Here is a 24,176-nt window from a genome sequence, read left to right as displayed (position 1 = left end):
GAACAACGTCTCCTGTCCCTCTACAACTTCTTGGACAAACGGACAAACACCAGGTCGTCTCCAGCGAGCATATTAAAACCCTTCAAAATACTTCCCAATGTGCTCTTTGTTGTAAAGCGTTCTGTGACGATCGACCCGAAGGGTCGCGTATCCCCATGACCCTCGTTCAGAGCCAGGTCGTCTCCCTTCCAACTCCTGATAGCCTTATCAAGATGGAAGAGAGAAAGCGACCAGCTACCCATGATCACGATGACACGTTACCACCTCACAAGAAACAGGCGACTTCGGTTAACGGAGGCTCAAAAGGCCATGTCGATGCTGACATGCCATGGAAGGACGACCTTGAGGTAAGAATGCATCATGCCCCTCCCGTCCCATAGGTTGCTACGATCGAGGCGCCTCACTCCTATCACGTAAGAGAGAGCTAACGCAATTCTTATGAGTATTAGCGATTTCAAAAGGAAGCTATATGGCGTCAGATGCAAGAGCACAAAAGAGAGCGCAATGCCATTGAGGCTCGACTGAATAGTGCGGAGAAGCGCGCACAGTATCACGACGAGCACATCATGATTATTGATGGCTGGTTCAGTGAGGTGAATAGATCAGAGATCATCATCAGAGACGCTCCATACTGACTTTCTCGCAGCTACTAGATGAAGTAAAGCTACTTGTCGGAGACTCTGAGAACCACAAGATATTTACACCTTTTCCGTCTGTTCTATTAGACTCGGACTCTGAAGCATTCAAAGCCCATCTCAAAGCTCGGTCCTCTGACATCTCGTCAGCTGTCTCAAAGCTCTTTGCGCATCGGTCAAATGCAAGTCCTGAGGTCTCTGAGCTTCACGGCCGCTTAGCCCAGTTGCTAGCTACTGAAAAGAGTCACATAATTGAGCTAGAAAATAGTAGACACGAGAAAAAGAAGCTGGAGGGCCGATTAGAGGACGCTGTACTTCGTTACATGCTTGCCGAAAAGAAACTAGATCGCTCAAAAAGTGCAACGGTCGCGAAATTGGAGAAACAAGCGATATCCGGCGGCAGAAGCGAAAGCGGTAGTGGCCTAGGCGGCGGTAGAGATGTATCCGGCAACGATCAAAAGGAAAACGGCCCAAGTAGCGAAGATGTTGCTGCAGCCGAAACTGCACGTAAAGAGGCTCTTGCGGAATCGGAAAAGCGAAAAGAACAAATTGCTACGCTAGAAGCAGAGAACGAGAAACTATCGGTGGAGGTGACATCTTTGACGAATCGATTGACAGGGCTGTCCGACGAGGATTACAGCAAAACGGATTTATTCAAGCAGCTGAAGTCGCAACATGAAGATGTCATCAAGCGTATCAACGATCTGGAAGCTACCAATATCCAGTTACGGGAAGAGGCCACGAGATTGCAGGCAGAACGCACTGCATATCGAACGCAAGTGGAGCAAGAATCTGCTTCGGTGATTTCGGAGAGAGAGAGACAGCTTGCGCAAGCTGAGAATGATCTGGCAAGAATACGGACGAGTCGAGATGAGCTGACCGCGGACATCACCATCCGAAAAGCTGCGCAGGGCCAGGAACGAGCGTCTCTAGATCAAATAAAAGAAATGGCTAGCGCAAAGGATGAAAGAATCAAAGCCCTAGAGTCGGAAGTTGCACGACTGCAATTACAAATTGGTCAAGTTTCAGCCCCAGCCAGCCCCCCAGCAAGTCTAGATGGCGTAGCACCAGACGAAATGCAGAACAAGTTTGCAAACCTAGAGAAGCAATATAGTTTGCTGAACACTGAACTGCAGTCCATGGGTACAGCATTCAGCAAAGCGAACAAGCTCGCTTCGCAAAAGATTAGCAATCTGCACTCACTCGAGGAAAAGGCCCAGCGCCTAGCTGCGGAAAAGTCAAAGGCAGATCAGAAATACTTTTCCGCAATGAAAGCTAAGGAAGCCAGGGAGCAAGAAGTACGGACTCTCCGCACGCAAAATGCGAAGAGCTCCGAGATTGTCACTTCAATAAAGGAAACGGAAGCCGCCAACCGTGCACTCCAGGTCGTCACGGAGAAACAGGTCACAGAGATCAAGGAATCCTTCCTGAACGTTCAAGCGAAGCTGAGATTGGAGCAACATGCATTGACTCAGAAGAGTGCTCAAATGGAAGGGTTAAGGTCCGAGATCGAGGGGTTGAAGAAAAATGTTGCAACTAAAGATGAAGTGACAATCGCGAAGTCAAGCGCATGTCGAAAAGCAGAAGTTGAGATTGAAGGACTGAATGTCCGACTAGATGAGACCAAGAGAAGCCTCGAGAGCTGGAGATCAAAAGGGCTAGGCTCCCAGAGCGGCGAGTATGAAATGCTGAGAGTGAGTATCTTCCATCATTTTTTCACATTGAACAACATACTTATGCCGACCCAGACACTCGCCATCTGCACAGTGTGCCGCATCAATTTTAAGAATACCGCCATTAAGACATGCGGTCATGTCTTCTGCAAGGATTGCGTCGAAGAGCGTACTACGTCTCGGTCACGCAAATGCCCTAACTGCAACCGCTCGTTTGGAACCGGCGACGTCATGAGAATTACCCTTTGAATGGGCCTTTGCCCTTATACCCATTTAGACTTCCTTTTCGCTTCTTTTTGCTTCTAATTCAGGCTGTATTACTACTTTGTTTACCAGTCCTGCTGGATGTTTTGTTTTCGTAATATTTTTGGTCGAACATTACGGAGGTCCGGGGGGCTTGAGGTGGCCAAAAACTTGCTCTCAGCCAACTCGAGAGGAAGCGAGCATAGGTCGATGTACCATTTCTCGAATCTCTAGAAAGAGACTTGTTTCCTCACTGTACATATACATCGCTCAATCAACGCCGAGCAGAACAGCTTGGTAATCAAAGGAAGTCTCTGTCGTGCACGCAAGTGTGAATGTGATACAATCAACGCACTGCAGCCATTGAGAAAATTGAAATTTAGAGACAATTGGTTCTCAGCATACTACTGTGCCATGCTCTTCGTCACTACATGAACTTCAACCTCATTGAATTTGCCCCCGAGCACCGATACCTACCATGCGTGTCGTTTGGTCGAGATACTGCAAAGGCATTACGCAACCGTGCAAACTGCCGGGAATGATGCTGGGTGCCATATCATAATCTACCCCTACACAGTCCCCGCAATACTCAACTCCCTGATCTCCCCCAACACCTCCTCGACTCTCGAATCTAGCATGCCTTGCGCATACTGCTCCCTAGTATCCGCATCCAAATACTGCTGCACCTGCGCCATTCTCGAATACGCCTCCGCACAAAACCGTAGCTGAATCTTCACAAGTGCCTCGAATGATGGGTCCAAATATGGAACTCGTAGGTCAATAAGTTGGGGCAATTCATTGAAAAGTTGCTCGTTCAATTGATCGTAGGCTTGTTTCGCCATATCGGATTCTCGCTCTGCGCGAGGCAGTTTGGTGGGATCTTTGTCGGGCTTTTCGACGAGTTTCTTGACCCGGGCCCGCGTGGCGTCGTAGTCGAGGAGTTTGTTGTTGCGTTTCTTTATACCTGGACGGGAAGTCAATGAACGGATCAGGCTTTGATGATTCACCCAGAATGACAAGGAGGGCGGGTAGGAAGGATTTTAACTTGGACATGGATACCTACATTCGTTGATATCCGGAAAGTAGGCGCAGAAGCGGGATATCGGTTCAAGGACTGTTTGTCTGCTTAACGTCAGGCTAGATGAAATGATAATCCTGGTAGCACCATAAAATTACCTGTATGGACCGTCGAGAGCCTTAATGGTTTCTGCATCAAGATCCTCTACAGCTTGTTTGTAGCTCCGACTGACTCCGTCGTTTGCTCCTGCGTCCCCATAGAAAGCATCTATCGTCTCCGCTATTCGCATTTGCGACGCGGTCATTGCTATTCAGACATCAGTCTGTGAAGCCAGAGCAATCAGCGTATCACGGTGCAGCAAACCTCGTAATGAATCCAAATATCCTTTTGCTTCTTTCTGTAGCCTATTCGCAGCCGATTCCATTGTCCGGTATCGCCTCCAGGTCCTGTCAGTCCACGCTCTCCGCTGCACCCCAAACATTGACGAGCATTACCTTTCTTCTACTTCGTAATCTCGATCGTTCGTCTTTTCAACATGCCCTTCGGAGTATCGTCAGCCCTTGACTCGCTGCCCCGCATTGCCGCAATGGTATCCTTGGACGTCATACCAGTCTTCATCATTACCTGAGTTGTCGCCCGATTGGCGACCTTCTTGAAGCCTATGTGCGCACATTAGCTCTCTATCCAGCTGCGTACGGTCGTCAGGAAGTCTACCGGCCCATGACATTTTGGCGGCGGATTTCGAGCTGCACGAGGGTTACGACTTGCGCTTCTGATAAATATTGGAGGAAATATGGCCCCGATAGCCTTTGTTCTTAAGCAATTGTCAATACATGGCGTTTCCGAGCGATCAAGAGATATAAAGTTGAGGAAGTGACGCATTCAGGGTTAAGCCACGATGTTCCTAGGCATGATGACTGCCTAACGAGAGGCTACACTCCACGAGGGAGTACAGGTGACCAGGTCACCTAAATAACCTTAATATTTTTCCACTATTATTTAAAACCAAAGCTAATAAAACCTTTTAAAAACGTTTTTAATTTTTTTTAAAATAATTTAAGTATTATATAGATTATTTCTTAAAAACCCTTTTAAAACCTTTTAAGAATATTTTTAAAAATATTTTTATAAAATTTAAAAATTAATATTTTATTTTTTTAATAATAAGATATTTAAATATATAAATATAAAACTTAATTAAAATAATAAATTAAGGTTTTTATTTATTATAAAATAATATATTTTAAATATTTTTTAAATAATTTTATATAAAAATTTTAAATTAAATAAATATATTTAAAATAGTTTTTAAACTTATTTTTAGTTTTTTAATTTTTAAAAAAAAATTCTTTTAATATTAAAATAAAATATAGTTTTTAAAATTAATTTAAATTTTTAAAGAATTAAATTTTAATTTTAGTTAGCTTAATTATTTATATTTTTATTATAAAATAAAATATAAATTATTAAGTAATTTAAATAATTTTATTAATTTTAAATTAAAATATAATTTTTAATATTATAAATAATTATATTTTATAATACTTTTAAAATATTTTTAAAAAATTTAAAATATAGAAATATTTAATATTATTTTATTAATTTTATAATTAAAAATAAAATAATAATAATTTATTATATATATTTAAATTATTTAATAAATTAAATTAAATTATATATTAAAATTAGTTTTTAAAATATTCTTTAATATTAAATTTATTATTATTATTATTATTATTTATTATTATTATTATTATAAAAATTTAAAATAATAAAAAAAAAAATTTAAAAAATGTTTTTAAATTCTTTTTTAAATATTTTTAAAATTTATATAATATAAAATATTATTATATAAATTTAATAAAGTATTTTAAAACGTTTGTTAAATGTTTTAAAATTATTACAGGTTTTAAAACGTTAGAGGCACTTTTTACTGTTTTTATGATTAGCGAATAAAAGGTGTTTCTAAGACGAATTAGGCTAAGTTTTGGTTTTAGCTGACCTGGTCGCCTGTACTCCCACTCCACGAAGCAGTCTTGCAATTACGCAGACATTATTCAAGATGCGCGGTCGGCGCCGACACTAAGATCTCGCCCAATCGAAGAGCATCACCACGTATCTAACATCATGGCTGCGTAATGTTTAGACTCCAATCTTCTCTCCTAAAGTCTTGGCAGAGAAAAAGGGGTGACAACGGATTCAAAAAAGGAGTTGTTTCTTCGGCGCTAAAATTGATTTCTCGTGACTATTGTAGAGTCTATCGTGATTCTCTCTTAAAACATGATCTGTTGGGGATTTCCAAATGTGTGAGACTGCTCGCCATCGTATGGTGATCACTGGCGCAATTTCGATCAGATGCCCGAGAGCAGCTCTACTTCTTGCTCGCAAGTATCAGCACCGCAGGCCACGTGACCTTCCTCAACGTCCCCTCTCCTCTCTTCGTCCCCCTCAACCCTCTATCTCATTCCACACACCGTCACTCAACATTGGTAGATTCATGAGAAAAGATTTCGTCACCCTTTCTCAATTCCACCACCGTTCCCAACATTGCAGGTCCTGTCTCCACCCATCATTGATTTTCGGCTCAGTCTCGAAAATACTCACGCTTTAAATATTGGGAAAGGTATTCAGTATTCGTGGTTGCATACATGCCTCTTCACATCCCGCCCCACCTTCCCGTCAAACTGAGCTTAATCCAGGAAACTCGCTGATTTGTCTACCGCACGCTTCCATGTCGCCTTGGCCAACCGCTCTTCAACACCCGTAATGGTCAGTCCAGAAATTGTATCCAGGAATGAGTTGACTAGTGGCTGACATGCGTTCGCGTACCCTTTTTTTGCGAAGATCAGGTCGCCAGCGTGCCGCCTACTTTCTGGAACCTTGGAAAAGCCTCGACCGCCTTGCCGGCATTGATGGGAGGAAGACAGTCCGCCGCAATAAGCATACCCGCTAAAGCCGGTGAACAAACGCTAGCCAGCCACTCAGCGGTGGAACCTACCCGGCTGACTATTCCCGGTCAGAAGAACAGGCAGAGATGTTGCTCGGTCACTGATAGGTGGGTGGGATTCACGTCATTGGCAACGACATGGGTGAAATGTTTGGAGAGTTCGACAGCTACTTGCCCCACTCCCGGACCCACCTTGTGAGCGGTCCCAGTGTTGCTGCTATGGGACTGATAATGGGCGTAGATAGATTGACAGAGGGAAGGCGAGTATTCGGGGCAAGCTGTGAGGTAGTTGGCCTTGTAAACTCCATTGTGGTCGGCAAGGTCGAAGTCATTAGAGGGGTCCGAGGTTGATACCATTTGTGGAGGACTCTTGTAGGTCCGTGATCTGGGGGTAGAATCGATACATGTCGAAGAGGGCGATTTTCGCTCTTCGCTGCTGATGTGGTGGCGAAATAATATGCCCTGTACCAGGTGAACGACACAAAGCACACAGTCAGGCGGCTTTGAGAGTACTAAGAATGTTCTTCGTACCAACCCGTCCGTTGCCAGCACATGTCAAATCCATAACGAATCCCCCTGTGTTGATGTTCTGAAAGAAAAAGGTGTAACACTTAACGCTGTATATACACTAGGAGAAAGAAGACTTAAAAGATTTGCGGGGTAACATTATCACTGAGCTCCACTGGACACATCCAAGTCTAGGCGACGTCGCAAACACTAGAATTTAACCAAGTAATTACAAGAATACCACTCATTGCAATGACCGTGTAGAAGACGATCCTCTTTCACAATGCCGTTCGATGCCCGCTAAATAGACTACCCGTATACCCATCTATTACGCAACATTTGGACAAACATGCCGCCGCCAGATTGTGGGAGCCGAACGATCGTGGTGCTCCGGTCATCAATTCATTATCAAGGTCGTAAACGGACGTGTAAACACCAGGATTCATAAAGTGCAGCGGGAGGTGTCTTAGGGTAGGCCATGGGCGCACGTTAACTTTTGTTTTGCAAGGCAGCATCTAGAACCCCTCCTCAGCTGCCTTGCAAAGTTTGATTTCACGGACCCACTCAGATTTGAGCACCTTAGTTGCAGTAAGTCGGCGTTTGGGGCTTGGGTCGGGATCGAGAATGGAGTAAATAACATTCCGGCAACGAGCCTGAGCGATGTGTCAGTAGTGTTTAAAAAGTTATAGGATGGTAGGGTTCGAACTGACCCTGTGCAAAGTCTCGATGGGTCCATATCCATCGTCGCCTTTCCGGCCTTCCAGATATCGATCAAAGAACTCGTCTTCGTCATTCTTTGCAATACGCCATAGGTGCCTACCAGTCCTCATAGCCATATATATAACACCACAAGCCCAGACATCGACGGCTCGCGGGTCGAACTCCTTGTCGATGTACTCCTCTGGAGCAATGTATGGTGCAGATCCACAGAGACCAGCCGTCATATGGGCTTCTCTTTCCCACGCCATGCGAAAGCACTCTCCGTTGCCGAAATCCGTGATTTTGAGGGCGCCGTGTGTGGTAAGCAAGAGGTTCTCAGGTTTCAAATCGCGATGAGCGACACCCATCTCGTGCAAATATTCGACACCGCACATTAATTGCTTAAAGTAACAGTCTGCTTCAGTCACTTCAAGTTTGCCGGCAGCTAGGACCAGAGTGTATAGATCTCCACCTGCACAGAACTCCATGATCTCACAATAGTCGCCTTTCGAATCTTGCAGCAGGTCGAGGGTATGGATCACATTAGGGTGACGTAAAGATGAAGAGATGCAAAACTCTGAAGTAAGTCGTTTCTGATATTTCTTGGGTGATTCTTGGGGTCTCCGCCGGAATTCTTTGACAGCAAACAGCTGTTCCCCTTTGTTGTCTTTAGGATCAACTTTGTGAGATATTCTGACGATACCAAAGGCGCCGCGTCCAACGATCTCCTGGCATTTGCCATACTTCTGCACCAAAGTGGCAGTCGAGTTGGGCCCGCCTTTCTTGTCCTGGGCAAGCCTGTCGCGCTCACTTCTCAATTGATCAACCCAATTAGACATTAAAGACAGCTGCTGATGATCATCCGAGTGATCATCCTTCTTTTTACCGCCAAGCATCTCGCGTAGCATATCTGATAATTTCTCCTGTCTCTTGGCACTTTTCAGGGTATGTTGATGGGAGCCGTCTGGGAGCATTTCGAATCTTCGATGCAGCTGTTCATCCTTTCTTATATTTGCGAGGCTGGGTCTACGGTCTTGGGTGGCGTCGCTTGGGCCATTGGCACGCTTGTCGGAGTAGGATTGCTGCCTTGAAGGGGCCCTGGGGCTAGATACGCTATTCTTCCTGCTGTTTCCGCTGTCGACCGCGTCGGACGCGATACTGTCACGGCGGACGTCCCCGTCTTTCAAGCCCTTACCCTGGGATGTGAACATACGAGTGAGGCGGTGTGTTATATTTGGTCTTTTAGTAGAGGGCGGGACCCCAAGCCCGTTCGGCTGGGCATGGGAGTCCTCGGATATTGATGGTCTTGCAGATGTCTGAATGACATCTTGCGAGCGAATCGATGACGATGAAACGGATGCTGATGCTGTTGGTGAAGGCCGATGTACCAGCGTGCTAGCTTGTCCGCTCATGTCTCGGTGAGCGAAGTCAGAGGAGACGGGTGGTTGAGTTTGAACGGTGGTAGGAGATGGAAGTGATGGGGAGGAGATAGGTGGGCGACGGTCCGACTGGCGGGCCAAAGCCCTGCCCGCCGTGTGAGGGAAAGTCAGAACAGGTGTCGATGCCGTTCGCAAGTGGTTGTATGATGGCAAGGGAGAGGGAGGGGAGGGAGGGAGGGGTCCTCTTGTGAAAAGTCGAGGAGGGACGCTAGGGGAGGGCGGAGCAAAGCGTCCACTCTCTTAGCCGGTGAGGCACCTGCAGGCGCTTTCGAGAAGATCCCAAGTCCTAATGCTGCACCTAAAATATCGGGGCAGCTGATGGATTATCAATCCTTCAACCCTTTCCAACCACTGATTTCCACTGATTAATCGTGTCCTGTTCTTTCGCTTGGCTGCACTAGCGGTGGCCTGCGCAGACGATGGCGTGGATAGAGATTGCGGGATGAGCGATCAGTCCAGGTGGTATTTGCACTGCGTTTTCGGAGGCGGAGGGAATCTGGGTGGTAATTATTGTGCGTTTGTGCGAGGTTGGTCAGAGAAAGTGAAAGTGGGGAATCAGAGTTCAGCACACTGTCAGCTGTCCTACTTGTAGTTCTAGCCTGGAGCCAAATTGCATGCTCTGCGGGAGGGAGAAGTGAGATCTCGGAGGAGGCGAAAAGGAGAATTATTGTTAACCTGGGGACTGAAACCGTAACGTATGACTTTGATCTTGATCTCCAATGGGAATGTAGTGAACCACGCCTTGGCTTTACAACATGATACTCTCCTCCTCGATGGCAAATCTTTACGCGGACTTGTCAAGTGCCCGTCTGCTTGGGAACTTTATCATCGCTCTAAACCTCCGCAAAATTCTACGGGAATATTATTCTCAGAATAGCGATATGGGAGACAAAGCTCCCTTTCATCCCTTCCACATGCTTTTCTCATTCGCATTCTCTCCCTTGTCCACACACCCTTTCGTGTCCCCTTTCACTGTTCAGAGGCTATGATATGCATGGAAAAGTTGCGTGCTCGAGGAGAACCCGGCTCATTTTCGACTTGAACGCCAATCATTTGATTGAGGACGGGCCTTCGAGGTGGAGTTTGGAGACACTCTAAACTTCAGATCCAGGGCGGGCTGGCGCGGCCAGCGCGGTACCTAGCTGTTAGTTGGCCTTGTTGTGACCGTTGTCGAAAGATTAATCCCTCATACATTGCCTGGAACCCTTCTCCATTTGCTTTGGAGCTATCCCTGCGAGCCCCAAAGGAGTACTGATGCCATGTCACCTCCACGACCTCAGCGATGATCCGCCTGCATCTATGACATTGCCGGCAAGGATCTCTGCCATTTGCATAGCACGTTGGGGAAGAACGGCTTCTGACTGGCTTTCGCCATACCGTTATCGCCATACTCACCGCATTTCTTTCATCGTCTCTGTAGGAATGTTGGCTTCCAAGTCATGGAATAAGGCGAGCGACATGGCTAGTGGTACAATCTGCATGCCTTGATAAGGACCACTCTACCGATATCGCCAGGCTCTGTCGGCTTCCACTCTAACAGGATCTTTCTGCTGTTTGTGGAGACTGCAAGTAGCACTATCAAAAGCATGTCCGAACGGCTTCCTCCCGACGCGTAGTTACCAGGAAACCACCAGAGTGAAACAAAAGGTGCCTGCATATACTGCTGCCCGATCTATGCATTTCGGCATGTAGGATAGAGCCAATTGGTACCACCCATTCACGTTCATAAAGGCCACAAAAGATGGCTGCCTTTACTTGTGGTGTGAACCAATGGCTGTACGAATTCATAATGTAGACTCTTCTGCCAGGACTGTCAGGCAATGACTGTCGTCATCGTTGTGCGACCGACTGAGGGAATGATTGTTCCAAGCCCACGAGGCCACAGACTTCGAATTGTGTACATCTAGAATTGATGCTGAGGACATGTGATTGGTGAACAGCGCGTCTAATACGGACGAAGCAGCCACCTCTTGATCCGCGCTGAAGTCTTGGAAAGAATTTTAAGTAAGAAAATAATTAAAAGGCCAATCGAAACTACTTTTCATGAGTTAGCGAGCAGAAAGATCAAGGTCAAACCGCCAAAGGTCCTGAAGACGAAAGATGGAAGACGGAATACAGTGGAGAAGATCACAATATATCTTTCTAATTTGAACTTCGTGCAGAATCGAGACACATATTTGGTGCAACTTGAGGTTGGAATATAGCTACAAAAGAAATTTCCCTCAATGGTTGTTCACCATGATGTCAAGAACAATCTTGAAAGCCGTAAACATCGAACACGTAAACAAGGCTCATCCGCAGCATCACTTCTCCTCCGCTAGCAGCACTATTTCTTACTTTGCTTGCTCAATTGAGGACCGAGGCATTATTTGCAGATGCTTGTAGAAGATGAATAGTGAGAGATGTGGATGCGTTCATACCTCCTGCTCCTCCTAGTGCGATGTTACTTGGCAATATCACCGAGCTACATCCATCCCGACGAAAACTTTCAAGGGCCTGAAGTCATCACCGGTAAGCTTTCTCCATTCTTTGCATTCCCACGCATAAGAAACTGACAGACATCAAAGGCTGGATCTTCGACCTCCCCAACCGGTGGACATGGGAGTTCACGTCCGACGCACCTGTCCGCAGCATCTTCCCACTATGGCCTGTCTATGCATTGCCTATGATCGTCCTCAAGTGGATTTGGGCAGGCATTGGACCAAGCGAAGTACCACCAGAGATCATGTACTATGCCCTTAGAGTCTTGATGTGCATACTCAGCATTGTGCTAGAAGATTGGGCGATCCATGAGCTTGTACAAACGCCGCGATATCGAAGACAGGCAGTCATCCTCGTTGCTTCATGCTACGTAACGTGGACGTATCAAACGCATACGTTTTCTAATTCAATGGAGACATTGGCGGTGCTATGGACTCTCGTAATGATACAGCGGATACTGGACAATAAGGTGGGGACAATCCCCAGGCTCAATGTGGAGGGTCTTGACTCACTCGGAAATAGCAACGCTCGTCTTTATTATCGTCAGCTATACTCGGTCTCATCCTTACCTTCGGCGTATTCAATCGCATCACCTTTCCAGCTTTCACGCTAATACCCTCTTGCTTCCTAATTCCCCACTTCCTCAGCCGGTGAGCAGCTTCCTGAGGGCGCTCAACCTGAAAGCAAACTAATCCAAGAAAAAGCCCACTTTCCCTCCTGACCATCATGTCGACCATCGCTGTCACCTCTTCTTTCGCAATCTTAGCCGACACCCTTTTCTATCATCCTCACCCTACCCTTGGCGCTGTCCTGTCTTCCCCAACGATAACACCCCTGAATTCACTGCTCTACAATACTTCCGCCACGAACCTCGCGAAGCATGGTCTGCATCCCTACTACCAGCACCTCCTCGTGAACCTCCCCCAGCTACTCGGTCCCGCCTTGCTCCTCGTACCACAAACGCTCAAAACCTCGGCATCTGAGCTCCCAATCATTTCCGCAGTCACAGGGCTCCTCATACTCTCGGCGATGCCGCACCAAGAGGCACGCTTTCTTCTCCCGATGGTAGCGTTGGTTCTTAGCTCCCTTCGCGTAAAAATATCGAGAGCCCAGATAGTCGTGTGGGTGGGCTTCAATGCCGTTTTCGGAGCACTGATGGGTCTCTATCACCAAGGTGGAGTCATACCTGCACAAATTCAGCTAGGCAAGCAAGCTGCTCGACTTGGTAATGACGAGAGACAAGGCGGTGCAAATGGTGCTTGGGACATGAGCGAGATCTTCTGGTGGCGGACTTATCCACCGCCAATTTATCTTTTGGGAAAGGAGTCTGGGATCAACACCACAGATTGTATGGGAATGCCTTTTGCGGAGGTTCAGGAGAAAGTGCAGGAGACTGTAGAGCGGGGGTGTGTACATGGTAAGCAGAAGATGAGTGCGGGTTTGATTGCGCCCTGGTCATCAGTGGAGATTGATGGATGGAGAGAAACTCCCGAGACAGGTGGGATGCAAGTGAAGGAATTGTGGAGATGGTCTAGGCACTTGAATCTTGATGATCTGGACATAGCTAGCGAGGGTTTGTGGGGGACTTTGAAAAGAGTGGTTGGAAGGAGAGGTCTGGTAATCTGGAGCGTGCAAAAAGACTGTCTTGAAAAAGACAAAGGTAATCAACTGGGTGGAGATTGGTGAATTTCATATTCGTGAGCTTCCATTCTGGCTTCCCAAACACTTGACCCGCGAAGGAGCATTCTTCGTGGTGTTGAGCCATGACCTTTGATTATCTGTATTTGTTCGAGGTAACGACTACTCGGATGTGACTGCACGTCCTAGGCCTTCATCAAACATTGGCTAAGGATCATTCTACTGTGATATCGTTAAGGCATCCTCATGTTGCTCTAGGCACGATGTTTGCGGCAGTCAGGTGGCGGCACCGCCTTCATCCCCGTCTTCAGGCTGGTCGAACAAGAAATTCGCGGCTAACTCCTCGTTCTTGTCACACGCGAAGTATGCCTGAATGACAAGGTCTCGTTCAAAACCGAGACGACATAACTAATGATCAAAGCGCGTCAGTATCATACAGAAGGCCTATCAAAGTAGCTTGGACGAGTAGACTCACCCGTTCGATGGCATCCCGCTCCTCTTCGGACACACTTATCTCCTGTGCTCCAGGTGGCAAAGGCACGTCGTCCCCAACGTCTTCACTTAAAAGCCTTAGAAATTGATCTGGATTCTCTCCAATTAGCTGGGCAAGTTGCGGATTACCATGTCCAACTTGTTGCAGAATAGGTTCTAGCATCCGTGGTTGCGTCTGTACGATTTGCCGAAGCTGTTGGAATTGCGGGTTGTTGCGTAAAAACTCCAAGTTCCCTAGACCAGCGCCTTCACCGCCTGCACCGGTACCGGCGGATGCGGCCAGTCCTGCTGCTGCTCCGGCTACAGCTGCAGCACCTCCTGCGCCTGCACTGTCCCCGCTGCCGCGATTTGATCGGGCACCACCTGCTCCACCTCCGCGGTTCGCTTGGGCGGCCGCTTCGAAAAGATTAATTGGTTGGTCACCTTCTTCGGCCGAAGCTGAAGCCGCGGGAGCAGCTGGGGCTGGACTAGCTGCGGTTCCTGCAGCTTGAGCTGGGGGCGGAGAAGCAGGCGTATTAGCTGGACGGTTGCCACCAGTACCAGCTGCGGCTTGCTGCCGCTGCTCTTGTTGTATGTTCTCTGGTATACCATTTAGGAGGTACTCCACAGCTCGATCAGGGTTAAAATAAGCTGCTCTCATGGCGCGATCGATTTCTGCTCGAGGGAAGCCCATGCTCTCCATGTTTGAGATAGCTGCTTCTCGTTGGGCACCTAACGCAAGTGCTGATGGATCATTAAAATCTGCTGGAGTCCCACTGGTGGGGGCCGGTGAAGGTGTGGCGGGCGCATTCGATGTGTTACTTGAGACAGGTGCGGGGGCAGCAGGGGCCACGGGTGTTTGTGATGAGCTGGGCGCGGGCGTGGATGGGGCGGCGGATGTAGATGGTGCTGAGGGAGCTGCTTTAGGCTAACAAGGTGTCAGTAAAACTTCCAGGAACAGGAGGGAGAGGCAAACCTTTGAGGTCATACAAACTATAAAGCCTTTCTCCTCAATACTGTAGGATTCAACGGTATTCACATCCTGTAGAATTTTCCCTTGTAGACAAATCAGCATTGACTCATCACTGCAACGTCACTAACATCGGGCATGGCGATCACCATACCAGAGTATATGAGCTTTTGTGTGTTTGACTCCCAACCCTTCTCACCCTGTATCTTCTCTTTCACTTGAGCGATCTAGAATGTCTATTAGTCAGAAATCATGCCCTCTCTATTCATCATAGTCGGGTAAAGATTGTCCTAAGCACCAAGATAGAATATACTCACCGTCTCAGAGGGCTCTACCTCGATGTTGAATTTCTGCTGTTTCAGATCCTGTGCGATCGCTACATCAGCTACGCCTCCTAAACACATAACATCGTGATCCTCACTTTGAAGGTCAATTTCATGTTTGGCAGGTAGCTCGTGAAACGTCAACTTAGTAGTGACGTTTAAGCGACGAGGTGCCACACTGTTCTTGCGGGCCAGACTCAGCAGTTACTGTAATAGCTTTTTACTGTCAGTCAATAAGATTGTCGTGGTTGAGAAAGTCGAACAAAAGTAGAAAGAAGTAGATGGATTGTGCTTGATGTTGTACGGACTTACAGCCTCCCAAACCAAGCCAAGCCAAGCCAAGCCAAGCCAAGCAAGCCTTCAGCTGCCTATAGGGCTGAGATCGGTGCTAACCGTGTTAGGCCTGGCGCCACACCATTCGAGGGGTCGCTCTCTCCTTTCACGAGTCACGACAGCTATTGCAACCATCCTCAACAATACCGTCTATCGTGAGATTCATGTCTCGCTAAACCGTCTTTACAGCCGACCACTCGCCAAACATCCCGAGCGCAGGCACGGGAATGTCAAGTTTGATTGAATGGCCCTCAGGACTATCATCTTCCGCTCAGTGCAATTTCAACGGACCCAAGATCATACACATCGCAGTAGGACCAGTACCAGATCGCATTGCATTGGGTGTCACGGAATGGCTTCATTGCTTGGTCTCCACGTGCTAAGCTGCCGGAGTACCCATTCTCCACAACCCATGGCTGGTCTGGGGTAGGGTGAACCCACCGGCGAAGGGCAGGCCTACGAGTGCGCTGGATGGCATAGATTTTAAGGTGTCAACTGCGGAGAATGCATCTACATGTTTACGGTTGCAAAGATTAAGTGGCTCGGAGATGTATCATTGTAACGTCCTCTTGTCCGCCTATACCGGGATGGCTCAGGTCACCCTCGTACAGCGTTGCTGGGAGCACCGTCTAAATTCTACGAAAAATGCGGGGTGCAGCTTCTGCCTTCTGCCATGACCGCCTTCCTATGCGACTGGCCGAGAAGACCCGCTGTCCTTCTCTCCGCTGTACGGGATCGGTGAAGGCGAGAAAAGCTTTGGCTGCACATATGACCGCCTCTCCACAAAATGCGACGCCTCGTTGTCATACAGCAGATATGCAATGTTAGCAAGAACCAAGCAATTCCGTGGATCTGAATCTGCGTCTGCCATTCGGGTGCGTTTGGGTGCATCCGGCTAGTGCGGGTGCGCGTCAAAGACGCGACTTCTTTTCAGCTCGGATCCTCAATTTTTCCTAAGCATCTTTCCTTTCCTTTCCTTCTTTTCACCGCGTTGTTTCTTTCATCTTTAATACATTTGGATGTTCATGGTTGTAGACGACTAGCTACTGGAACTCTTCTTCCTTTCTTTAGTTTTGGGAGTGTCGGTTCTTCTAATCCTCGGTGTGTTGTTCGAAGGGAATACACTCGTGCCGAATTGAGTGAAAAGATTTCTCCCTCACGCACAATGCGACGGAACTGTTATTGATCGAATATCAGCGCAACTTTGGCCATATCCTTAGTCTAAGTCAACGCTTGAGACAACTCGCGAGAAATTTCATCAACACCTCTCATTCGACAACCCTCGCGGCTATCACGCAACACTCGACTCTTCAGCCTGTGAAGAAGCGGCTATTTGCTTGTGACATGTCCGTCTTCAATTATGCAAATTGACCAAAATCCCATTCCTTCAACATTCCCGTCTTCGAAATCCAAGATCGCATCTTGAATGTGACAATCTCCAGCCTTTGACACCGCCTAGAATGGCCAAAATGTCCGCCCTGGTCTTGCTGGGATTCCATGCAATTTTGCTCAATGTCGCGACAGCGGTTTTCCTTTGTATACTGGCCGCAACCACATCCACATCTAGGAACAGGAATCCGTCCGTCCTGCTGATTGTCTCAGCGATAATTGAGATTATGATCTGCATTCCATTCGCAATCCTCCTGCTGCGTTACGACCAGTGGATCGCTCAGATATCAACCTCGGCCCTCCAGACGAAACGAATGCGACAGTATCTTCTTCTGCTACTTTTAGGATTGCTCCCAGGTCTTGTTTCTGCCGCTATTACTGCCGGTGCGATATCCGTATTCACAACGGCACGTACGGATAAACTTTTTGACAAACCGATTCCGACACTCGCTTTTGTTCTTTGGGTGCTGTCACTTGCCCTTCAAGTCATGTTTTTGATCCTCCTAGGATCAACGTCAAAGACTAAGGTGCAACTGCCAGAGGTTTCGGAGCCACCCGATAACCAGATAATTCAGATGCACCAGGGGACGCGTCCGACCACGGGAGATTCAGTCCCTTCTGACCCATTCCGTGAGACAAAGTCTGTCAGCCTGCCTTCCGTATTGGCTTCGGAAGGTACCAATTCTCTACACTCGTCATTTTCGACCAATCAGAGACCCTCTTCGTCCAAGAAGGGCTTGTCAATACGTTCCCATTCTCAGCCACGTCATTCTGAGCGCTCTTCATCTGACGGGCCTTCTCGACGTCCGTCTCAAGATGAAGGCGGCTTCGATGCTTGGGATACTTCTGAAGTCTCGCCTCAACTCCGTGACACCGTCCTGCAAGCCAAAGCTCTCGGCAAGGGCGTTGGACTGCCCACCATACCTGGAAGTAGATCTCCTTCTCCCGCCAAAGCTCTCGAGGGTCCTTTCTTCAACCCTAGTCCGGAAAGGAGTCCTCCACAGAGTCCATTGCCACAACCCCCAGTCTCGGTGCCCTCCTCGCCCTTGCCAGGGTCTCCCGAAGCGTCACATTTCGGTAGCCGCTTCCCACCTGTGACGCTGCCACCGGTCACTAACACCCCACCCTCATCTCCACCGCAGACTCAATCTCGACGATTTTCCAGACCTGCTTCTCTTGCTCGAAGGCAGTCTGAAGAGCACAATATCCACCCTCTCTTCCGTTCCAGTAGTCCGACACCCCCACCAAGCGCATCGTCGAATACCGTGGTCACTGCAGCTCCCGAGGCTGGCGAAATCATTAATCGGCAAGCGCTGCACAGAATGCGCTCTACAAGTCAGCCGCCGACTTCTAGCCCACTTCGAAGATCTGAGAGCTTTGGAAACATTCGCGAATCCAAATTGACAGCCCCGTCAACATTGCAAGACGAGCACTGTCCAGTGGCTGTCCCCCGGCGCACGGCCATGCACCAACGCAAGCGATCGGCATCTTTTGAAGGATGCATCATCAGGCACGATGCGTAAGGGGCTATGACTAATGATTATGTTAATGTTTTTGATGAGGAGCGAAAAGAAACTACTCGAGGCTGGTGGTAAGGAATCAAGTACTCTAACGGTAATACGAAATGCAAAAGCAAGTGAAAATTGTTCTTCCCGTCCGCGAATTCCCTCGTAGGAAAGGTCATAGTCAGATGCAGTAGTCCAGATTTCTCGCCTTTGTTGTGGGAAATGATATGATGGCGTGGCGGGGGAGGTATGTATTGAGTGTTGTACCCCATCGACACCCTGGACAATAGCAGCAGAGAAATATCAGCCCCCTCAAAACGTGTCACTGTTCTCATTTCTCAAGAAGGAAGGTGACCGCTGTCCAACAACAACTGCTTTGCGCGTTGTCCTCTCCACCCAATGTGAATTCCATACTTTTGGCACCAAGTCAGCATCCTATTGCACGTCCTCTTCGATTCCGATTTCGTCAAATCTTTTCTGAAATCTTTTTCGGGGCTCCTCTTGCTTCGCGGGCGAATCGAGCAGTCTGTCCCTTCGACTGAGCGGCAGGCTTGCAAACAAATTGAGTTTACGTCTTCCACATTGTCACGAGAATATTGTTTTCACGAAGTACCATTTCCAATTTGCACCGGGTAGTCGCCATCAGTTTCAAGAACCCTGGGCAAAGTTACCGCTAATATGGTGGTCGGTTTGGTGGAAAGGTACGCATCTTACTTTCACTTTTGCAACGTCGCAATTATCGCATTAAAATGTACCTTGACGCCGTATTCCACCTTGATTTAGCAAAAAATACAAAGTGGAATAGGTCACGTTGCTCTTTACTCCCCGCCTGCCATTTAGTCTCAGATTACGTACTGGCTTCATTATCTCAAGAAGCCCAGCACTTGAAGGCTCAATGATAGAAGCAGAGATTTTTTGCATCAATGTTACATCCTATTGGATTTTTACCCCAGCCGTTGCAATGATGTTGACGCTTTGTTGACTTCTATAGCCAAATGTTACAAGAAGTTCGATCTCCAGGAAAGCAATCCATTCTAAAGCCTTCTGCCGGGAGCGTAGACGATGAACATATCTGTCAACACCATCCCACTCGAAGTATCTCAAGTCAACAAGCTACAATCAACACTTCATCCTCCAAATTGTCGAGTCAATCACACTCAGACGACCAACTTCCGTGTCAGCGGCCGACAGACAAAACACATCCTTCTGACCCTTCTTTAGATACCGTTGACAATGCGTCTAACAATCAATCATCTTCTCAAGAAAATATCTTGGGCCAAAAGCCTCCCCCTGATACAGTCGCAACACAGCAGAATCTCTTCCTTCCTGCTAAATTCAAATCCCACCCTATCAGTTCTCGATTGTCGCCTCAAGAAAGTCTATCAGAGCAGAAGTCTCTCCCCAGCTCCACCCCCTACATACGAAAGAGAGATAAAGAAAAGGAAGCCTTGAAAGCTCGATTGGAGAGCATTAAGAAAGCAATCGGTGTCGGCCTCCGTGAGCGAATGTCCCGTCTGAAACGTCGTTCGCAGATTAATCCGAAAGATGAAGAAGACATCCGTCTCTTATTCAATCTATTAGAAACAAGTCTCACCTATAATGAGAAGCATATTGCTCAGCAATGGCAGCACAGGTACCAACCTGAATGGGACGAAGCATGGCTCCCAATCTCTGAGCAGAATAGGCAATATCAGAATCACGTAAATGAAACAAGGATAGCAATAGGTCCTTCTGCGCAGAAAGATCACGTTGATGTTGTGATGGAAAATACATACCCGGCTTGGATAGATTATCATGAGAATGATGATGACGACTGGAGCTCGCAATGCAAACGGATACGACGCGCTCTCGCTTTTATCAAAGGTACTGGAGGAAATGATGCCCTATTGCCTGCGAGTGAAATCCTAGTCGGCGAGCGAAATCATGTCGATATGGGCGACATCTGGAAAGAGTGGGAAGGGAAGCTCGACACTTTGGGTGAACAGCCGACAAAGAAAGCGATGAGGGAGGCTATACCTTACCACTGGGCCGAAATTGAGAAACTTATGCAGGGAAAGATGAAGGAGATTGAAAAAAGGAAAGGAGGAGAGCCACGAATGCTAGGATTGGAAGGGAAGAGGGGGATGAAGAGGCTTGCGGACCAATTAAGTGAAGGGGGGACTGGTCAGGAAGGGGCGAGAAGAGGCCGAAACATGCCTTTGCAGCGGCCATGCAGGATATGAAGGAGTCGGGGTGGAAGTGGAAGGACGCAGGAAAGAAGAGAAAGGAGACGGAGAAGCCTGCACCGAATGATAACGGTGGCAGTCGAGGCAATGGGACTGCGCTGAAAGGGAAGAAGATGGCTGCATTGAAGGGTACTGGGGGGGGAGGGGGAGCCAATGGGAAGGCACGGAAAGGGAGAAAGAAGCATGCTGCTGGGAAAAGCAAACATTGAGAGGTTGTAGTGTGTCAGATAGGAGGAATAGAGGAATCTTTGGCTGTACATGGGTGAAAGAAGGGACACTTTGAGGACATTTCCAAGAGAGGAATAGTATAGATTTCTGGCAAGTACAGCTTGGATGTTGGAAAACCCAATTCAGCTATCCAATTTGTAGAATTGGAATGAGCAATCAAATGGAGTACTTTGTTCATTGATGGATTCTGCATGTACTTCGTGCTCGGAGTGTGACTGCCATTGCTACTTCACCAACGCCCCAAACTCCGTATTCCGTAAGGTCCAAGGTTCTCATCTCTGAGTCAGGACCTCGGCCTTGGCATCTGGGAATGGCATCATTAGGCGACTGTGACCTCTTACACATGACTGCACATCCATATATGAATGCTGGTAGTCCCATCCGTTTTCTGGTCTTATTTGACTTTCAGCGACAGCTGTATGAATACTGAGCTTTGGTCAGATCTCCGTCCATTTTCTGCCCATCCATCGCACCAGGAAATAGCTTTGATCAGCAAAATCCCACCGCCATGGCTGTGCGAGCACAGTTTGAGAATTCGAATGAGTGTGTGCTCCTTCGTCAGGCTCGAAAGACTTTCCATGACCTTACTCATCTCTCCGTTTAGAGTCGGCGTATTCTCAACCCTGACGAACGCCTATGCTTTGGTTCCAGTCGGCACGAGTGAGAATTTTTATAGGTGATTGGCCCGCTTGCGCACAGCACTCGCGGTCAGCTAAGCAAAGAGCTGCAGTACTTTCGAAGCCGAGCTGCAAGATGTGGTGCCTATATGTCGTGCTACAATCGCTGGCACACGGATCATTGGTACTCTGACTGCAGGGTACGTACTCTTCCCCTCTGCTTAGGGAGCTTTCAACTTATGAACCTGTAGGAATCGTAAGGGTCTCCTGGTCCCCACATCGACCACAGATCAAGAGTTGCAGCATCTCCGCAATAGTATACCCGACGAAGTCAAGATACAACGTATAGAAGAGCGATTGTCAGCGCTTGGTAATGTGATCTGCGCAAATGACCATGTCGCTCTAGTTCACCCGGACATTGAACGGGAAACGGAGGAGATAATAGCAGACGTCTTTGGCGTAGAAGTCTTCCGACAGACAATCGCGGATAATGTACTGGTTGGAAGCTATATGAGCTTGTCCAATCAAGGAGGCATTGTTCACCCAAGAACATCGATACAAGATCAGGATGAGCTCTCAAGTCTACTGCAGGTACCTCTGGTGGCAGGCAGCGTAAATCGTGGAAGTTCTGTGGTCGGTGCTGGTATGGTAGTGAACGATTGGATGGCCGTCACAGGTGTCGATACAACTGCGACAGAGCTGAGTGTCGTCGAAAGTATCTTCAAATTAGGCGAAAGTACGGGTCCTGGAGCGATCAATACGACAAACAAGGCAACTATGGTAGAGTCGTTCTACTGATCCGTTCACAATTGGATCTGGAGACAGCTAAACTATATGTATCAGCTCAGCTCAGTCTCGGATATGCCTTGGGAACAGTAAGTCAAAGGCTTACGTGCGAATCCGGAGCGACTGAAGACTGACCTCGGATTTCAAAAAGTTCGCTTTCCGACCTCATGACGGAATGCATAGCCAAACCTTGGAAGTTGGGGAAATGAGATACGGTATCAGTTCTGGAGTGCACCAGTCTATGATCGATCAGGCCACCTGCAATCAGTGGAGGAGACTGGCTACCTACGACGAATTGTTCTATACCTAGCTCAAATAGTTCACAATTGACACCCAGCCCGCCCGGATGTTCAACGGGCGATAATGGGTTTTTGACCACTATCATGGTTAACAAAAGCGACTTGTAACCGAGATAGAAGCTACCATATTCAATGTAAAGGCTGACATAAATTTGATGCAGGACAATTCTGAGATTGTTCGTTTTGGTATCGGTTACCATAACGAACTTCAGAGAAGTCGGTGTCTCGTAGTAATGCATTTTGTAATGACCAGTTCGAAAAGATATGAAGCTGTGAGTCCCATCAGTGTCCAAATCCGGTGGTCTACAGCTCTCATCGAAATTTCGATTACCTGTCGTCTTCCCCTCCTATCTTTCTAACCAGATTTCGCATGGAGAACACAACACCAAAGACAAGCTTCGCATCGTCCTCTGCACTTAGAACTCTCTGGTTCTCGTTGACTCCATTCGTCTGTGGCACTTTCGACGAAGAGAGCGGTCTTGCCGCCCATCGTTTCTTGTAGATACACTCGGCTGCCGCGTCAATCTTAGTAGTCGTCACGCAGAGCGATTGTGAGAGATATACCATGACGATCGAATATGTAGAACGAATAAACCACCATATCAACAGAATAGGATAGTCCGTCAAGACAAAGCAATTCGATCAGATGAACTAGAAGGTCTAGCCCCCCAGAAAGGGGTCGAGGGGGTGCTCCACTACGGTTTTCTTATCGCCGAAAACGCCGAAGGTGGTGTGACGGGACTTCCATATTGTCTCCATAAGCTTTAGACCCCCTGCTTAGGGGGAACTAACGCCTTTATAGGGGCTTTCTAGGCTTCCCCTACAAGGGGTTTATACTAGAAAGTCTAGGAATCTTATATTTTTAATTAATAATATTAAAGCTATATTAAAAAAAGGAAATATTAAGGTATGAATTATTATTTTTTTAAAATATAAAAAACTTATATTTTATATTTATTTTAAAAATTATTAATAAAATTTTATTTAAATTTAAATTAATATTTAAATTTATTATTAATATAATTTATAAATTTAATTTATAATATATATTATATAAATTTTTTTTTTATTTTTATTTAAAAACTAAATAATATTTTAATAATATTTTAATAAAATTTTAAATAAATTATATATATTATTATAATAAAATATTAAATAAATAAAGTTTATATATTTATTTAAATATTATATTAATATTTTATTTTTTATTATATTTATATTTTAAATAATTTATTAAAAAGTTTTATTTTTTATTATTTTATTTAAATATTATTAATATTTTTTTATATTTATTAATTATATTAATAAAAAATATATTTAAAATTATAGGCAAAAGAAATATATTTTATAAGTTTTAAATATTTAATTTTAATATTTTATTTTAAATTTAAAATATTTTTAAAAAATATATAATATTTTAAATTTAAAATAACTTTAATAATAAAAACTTTTTTTAATTTATATTTATAATAATTATTTTATTTAAATATATTATTAAATAATAGTTTAATAGTTTTAAAAAATTATAATTAAGAATTTTTTAAATTTTTAAAGTTAAAAATTATAATATTATTATATTTAAATTTATAAATAATTTTTATAAATTTATTTAAAATAAATTTAAAAAAAATTAAAATTATTATTATTTATTATTTTTATTACTATTAAAATATAATAAATTAATATTAAATTATTATTTTAAAAATTAATATAATATATAAAATAATTAATATTTTTTAATTTTTTTTAA

At 46.0% G+C, this 24,176-nt stretch overlaps 8 protein-coding genes across 8 annotated transcripts; 5 read left to right on the top strand and 3 right to left on the bottom strand.

Moving 5' to 3' along the window:
* Nucleotides 1–212: 212 nt before the first annotated feature.
* On the top strand, nt 213–2,557 carry KY384_003735 (uncharacterized protein; the record flags this gene model as incomplete). The annotated part of the gene is made up of 4 exons (XM_044812248.1): nt 213–347; nt 450–593; nt 647–2,329; nt 2,384–2,557. The coding sequence occupies 4 exons, from the start codon at nt 213–215 to the stop codon at nt 2,555–2,557; spliced, it is 2,136 nt and encodes a 711-aa protein (XP_044671381.1).
* A 563-nt stretch (nt 2,558–3,120) lies between these two features.
* Nucleotides 3,121–4,190, bottom strand: HOB3 (BAR adaptor protein Hob3; the record flags this gene model as incomplete). The annotated part of the gene is made up of 6 exons (XM_044812247.1): nt 3,121–3,515; nt 3,615–3,673; nt 3,728–3,875; nt 3,933–4,006; nt 4,064–4,109; nt 4,178–4,190. 6 exons carry the CDS (start codon nt 4,188–4,190, stop codon nt 3,121–3,123), a joined length of 735 nt encoding a protein of 244 aa, XP_044671380.1.
* Nucleotides 4,191–7,538: 3,348 nt separating this feature from the next.
* HAL4 (Pkinase-domain-containing protein) lies at nt 7,539–9,134 on the bottom strand (the record flags this gene model as incomplete). The annotated part of the gene is made up of 2 exons (XM_044812246.1): nt 7,539–7,676; nt 7,734–9,134. 2 exons carry the CDS (start codon nt 9,132–9,134, stop codon nt 7,539–7,541), a joined length of 1,539 nt encoding a protein of 512 aa, XP_044671379.1.
* A 3,234-nt stretch (nt 9,135–12,368) lies between these two features.
* On the top strand, nt 12,369–13,328 carry KY384_003732 (uncharacterized protein; the record flags this gene model as incomplete). Its single annotated transcript, XM_044812245.1, has 1 exon — nt 12,369–13,328. The coding sequence occupies one exon, from the start codon at nt 12,369–12,371 to the stop codon at nt 13,326–13,328; it is 960 nt and encodes a 319-aa protein (XP_044671378.1).
* Nucleotides 13,329–13,556: 228 nt separating this feature from the next.
* KY384_003731 (uncharacterized protein) lies at nt 13,557–15,160 on the bottom strand (the record flags this gene model as incomplete). The annotated part of the gene is made up of 6 exons (XM_044812244.1): nt 13,557–13,688; nt 13,756–14,679; nt 14,728–14,807; nt 14,876–14,948; nt 15,039–15,086; nt 15,143–15,160. The coding sequence occupies 6 exons, from the start codon at nt 15,158–15,160 to the stop codon at nt 13,557–13,559; spliced, it is 1,275 nt and encodes a 424-aa protein (XP_044671377.1).
* Nucleotides 15,161–16,837: 1,677 nt separating this feature from the next.
* On the top strand, nt 16,838–18,289 carry KY384_003730 (uncharacterized protein; the record flags this gene model as incomplete). The annotated part of the gene is made up of 1 exon (XM_044812243.1): nt 16,838–18,289. One exon carries the CDS (start codon nt 16,838–16,840, stop codon nt 18,287–18,289), a length of 1,452 nt encoding a protein of 483 aa, XP_044671376.1.
* Nucleotides 18,290–18,949: 660 nt separating this feature from the next.
* On the top strand, nt 18,950–20,705 carry KY384_003729 (uncharacterized protein; the record flags this gene model as incomplete). The annotated part of the gene is made up of 3 exons (XM_044812242.1): nt 18,950–18,972; nt 19,263–20,434; nt 20,476–20,705. The coding sequence occupies 3 exons, from the start codon at nt 18,950–18,952 to the stop codon at nt 20,703–20,705; spliced, it is 1,425 nt and encodes a 474-aa protein (XP_044671375.1).
* Nucleotides 20,706–21,232: 527 nt separating this feature from the next.
* On the top strand, nt 21,233–22,139 carry TIF6 (Eukaryotic translation initiation factor 6; the record flags this gene model as incomplete). Its single annotated transcript, XM_044812241.1, has 4 exons — nt 21,233–21,267; nt 21,329–21,400; nt 21,455–21,541; nt 21,593–22,139. 4 exons carry the CDS (start codon nt 21,233–21,235, stop codon nt 22,137–22,139), a joined length of 741 nt encoding a protein of 246 aa, XP_044671374.1.
* Between the last annotated feature and the right edge of the window lie 2,037 nt (nt 22,140–24,176).

This window comes from Bacidia gigantensis (assembly GCF_019456465.1).
Source record: "Bacidia gigantensis strain McMullin 20006 chromosome Unknown contig_180, whole genome shotgun sequence".
Taxonomy (NCBI): domain Eukaryota; kingdom Fungi; phylum Ascomycota; class Lecanoromycetes; order Lecanorales; family Ramalinaceae; genus Bacidia; species Bacidia gigantensis.
The sequence above is the reverse complement of the archived record's forward strand: the minus strand, read 5'-3'. Positions and strand labels throughout refer to the sequence as shown.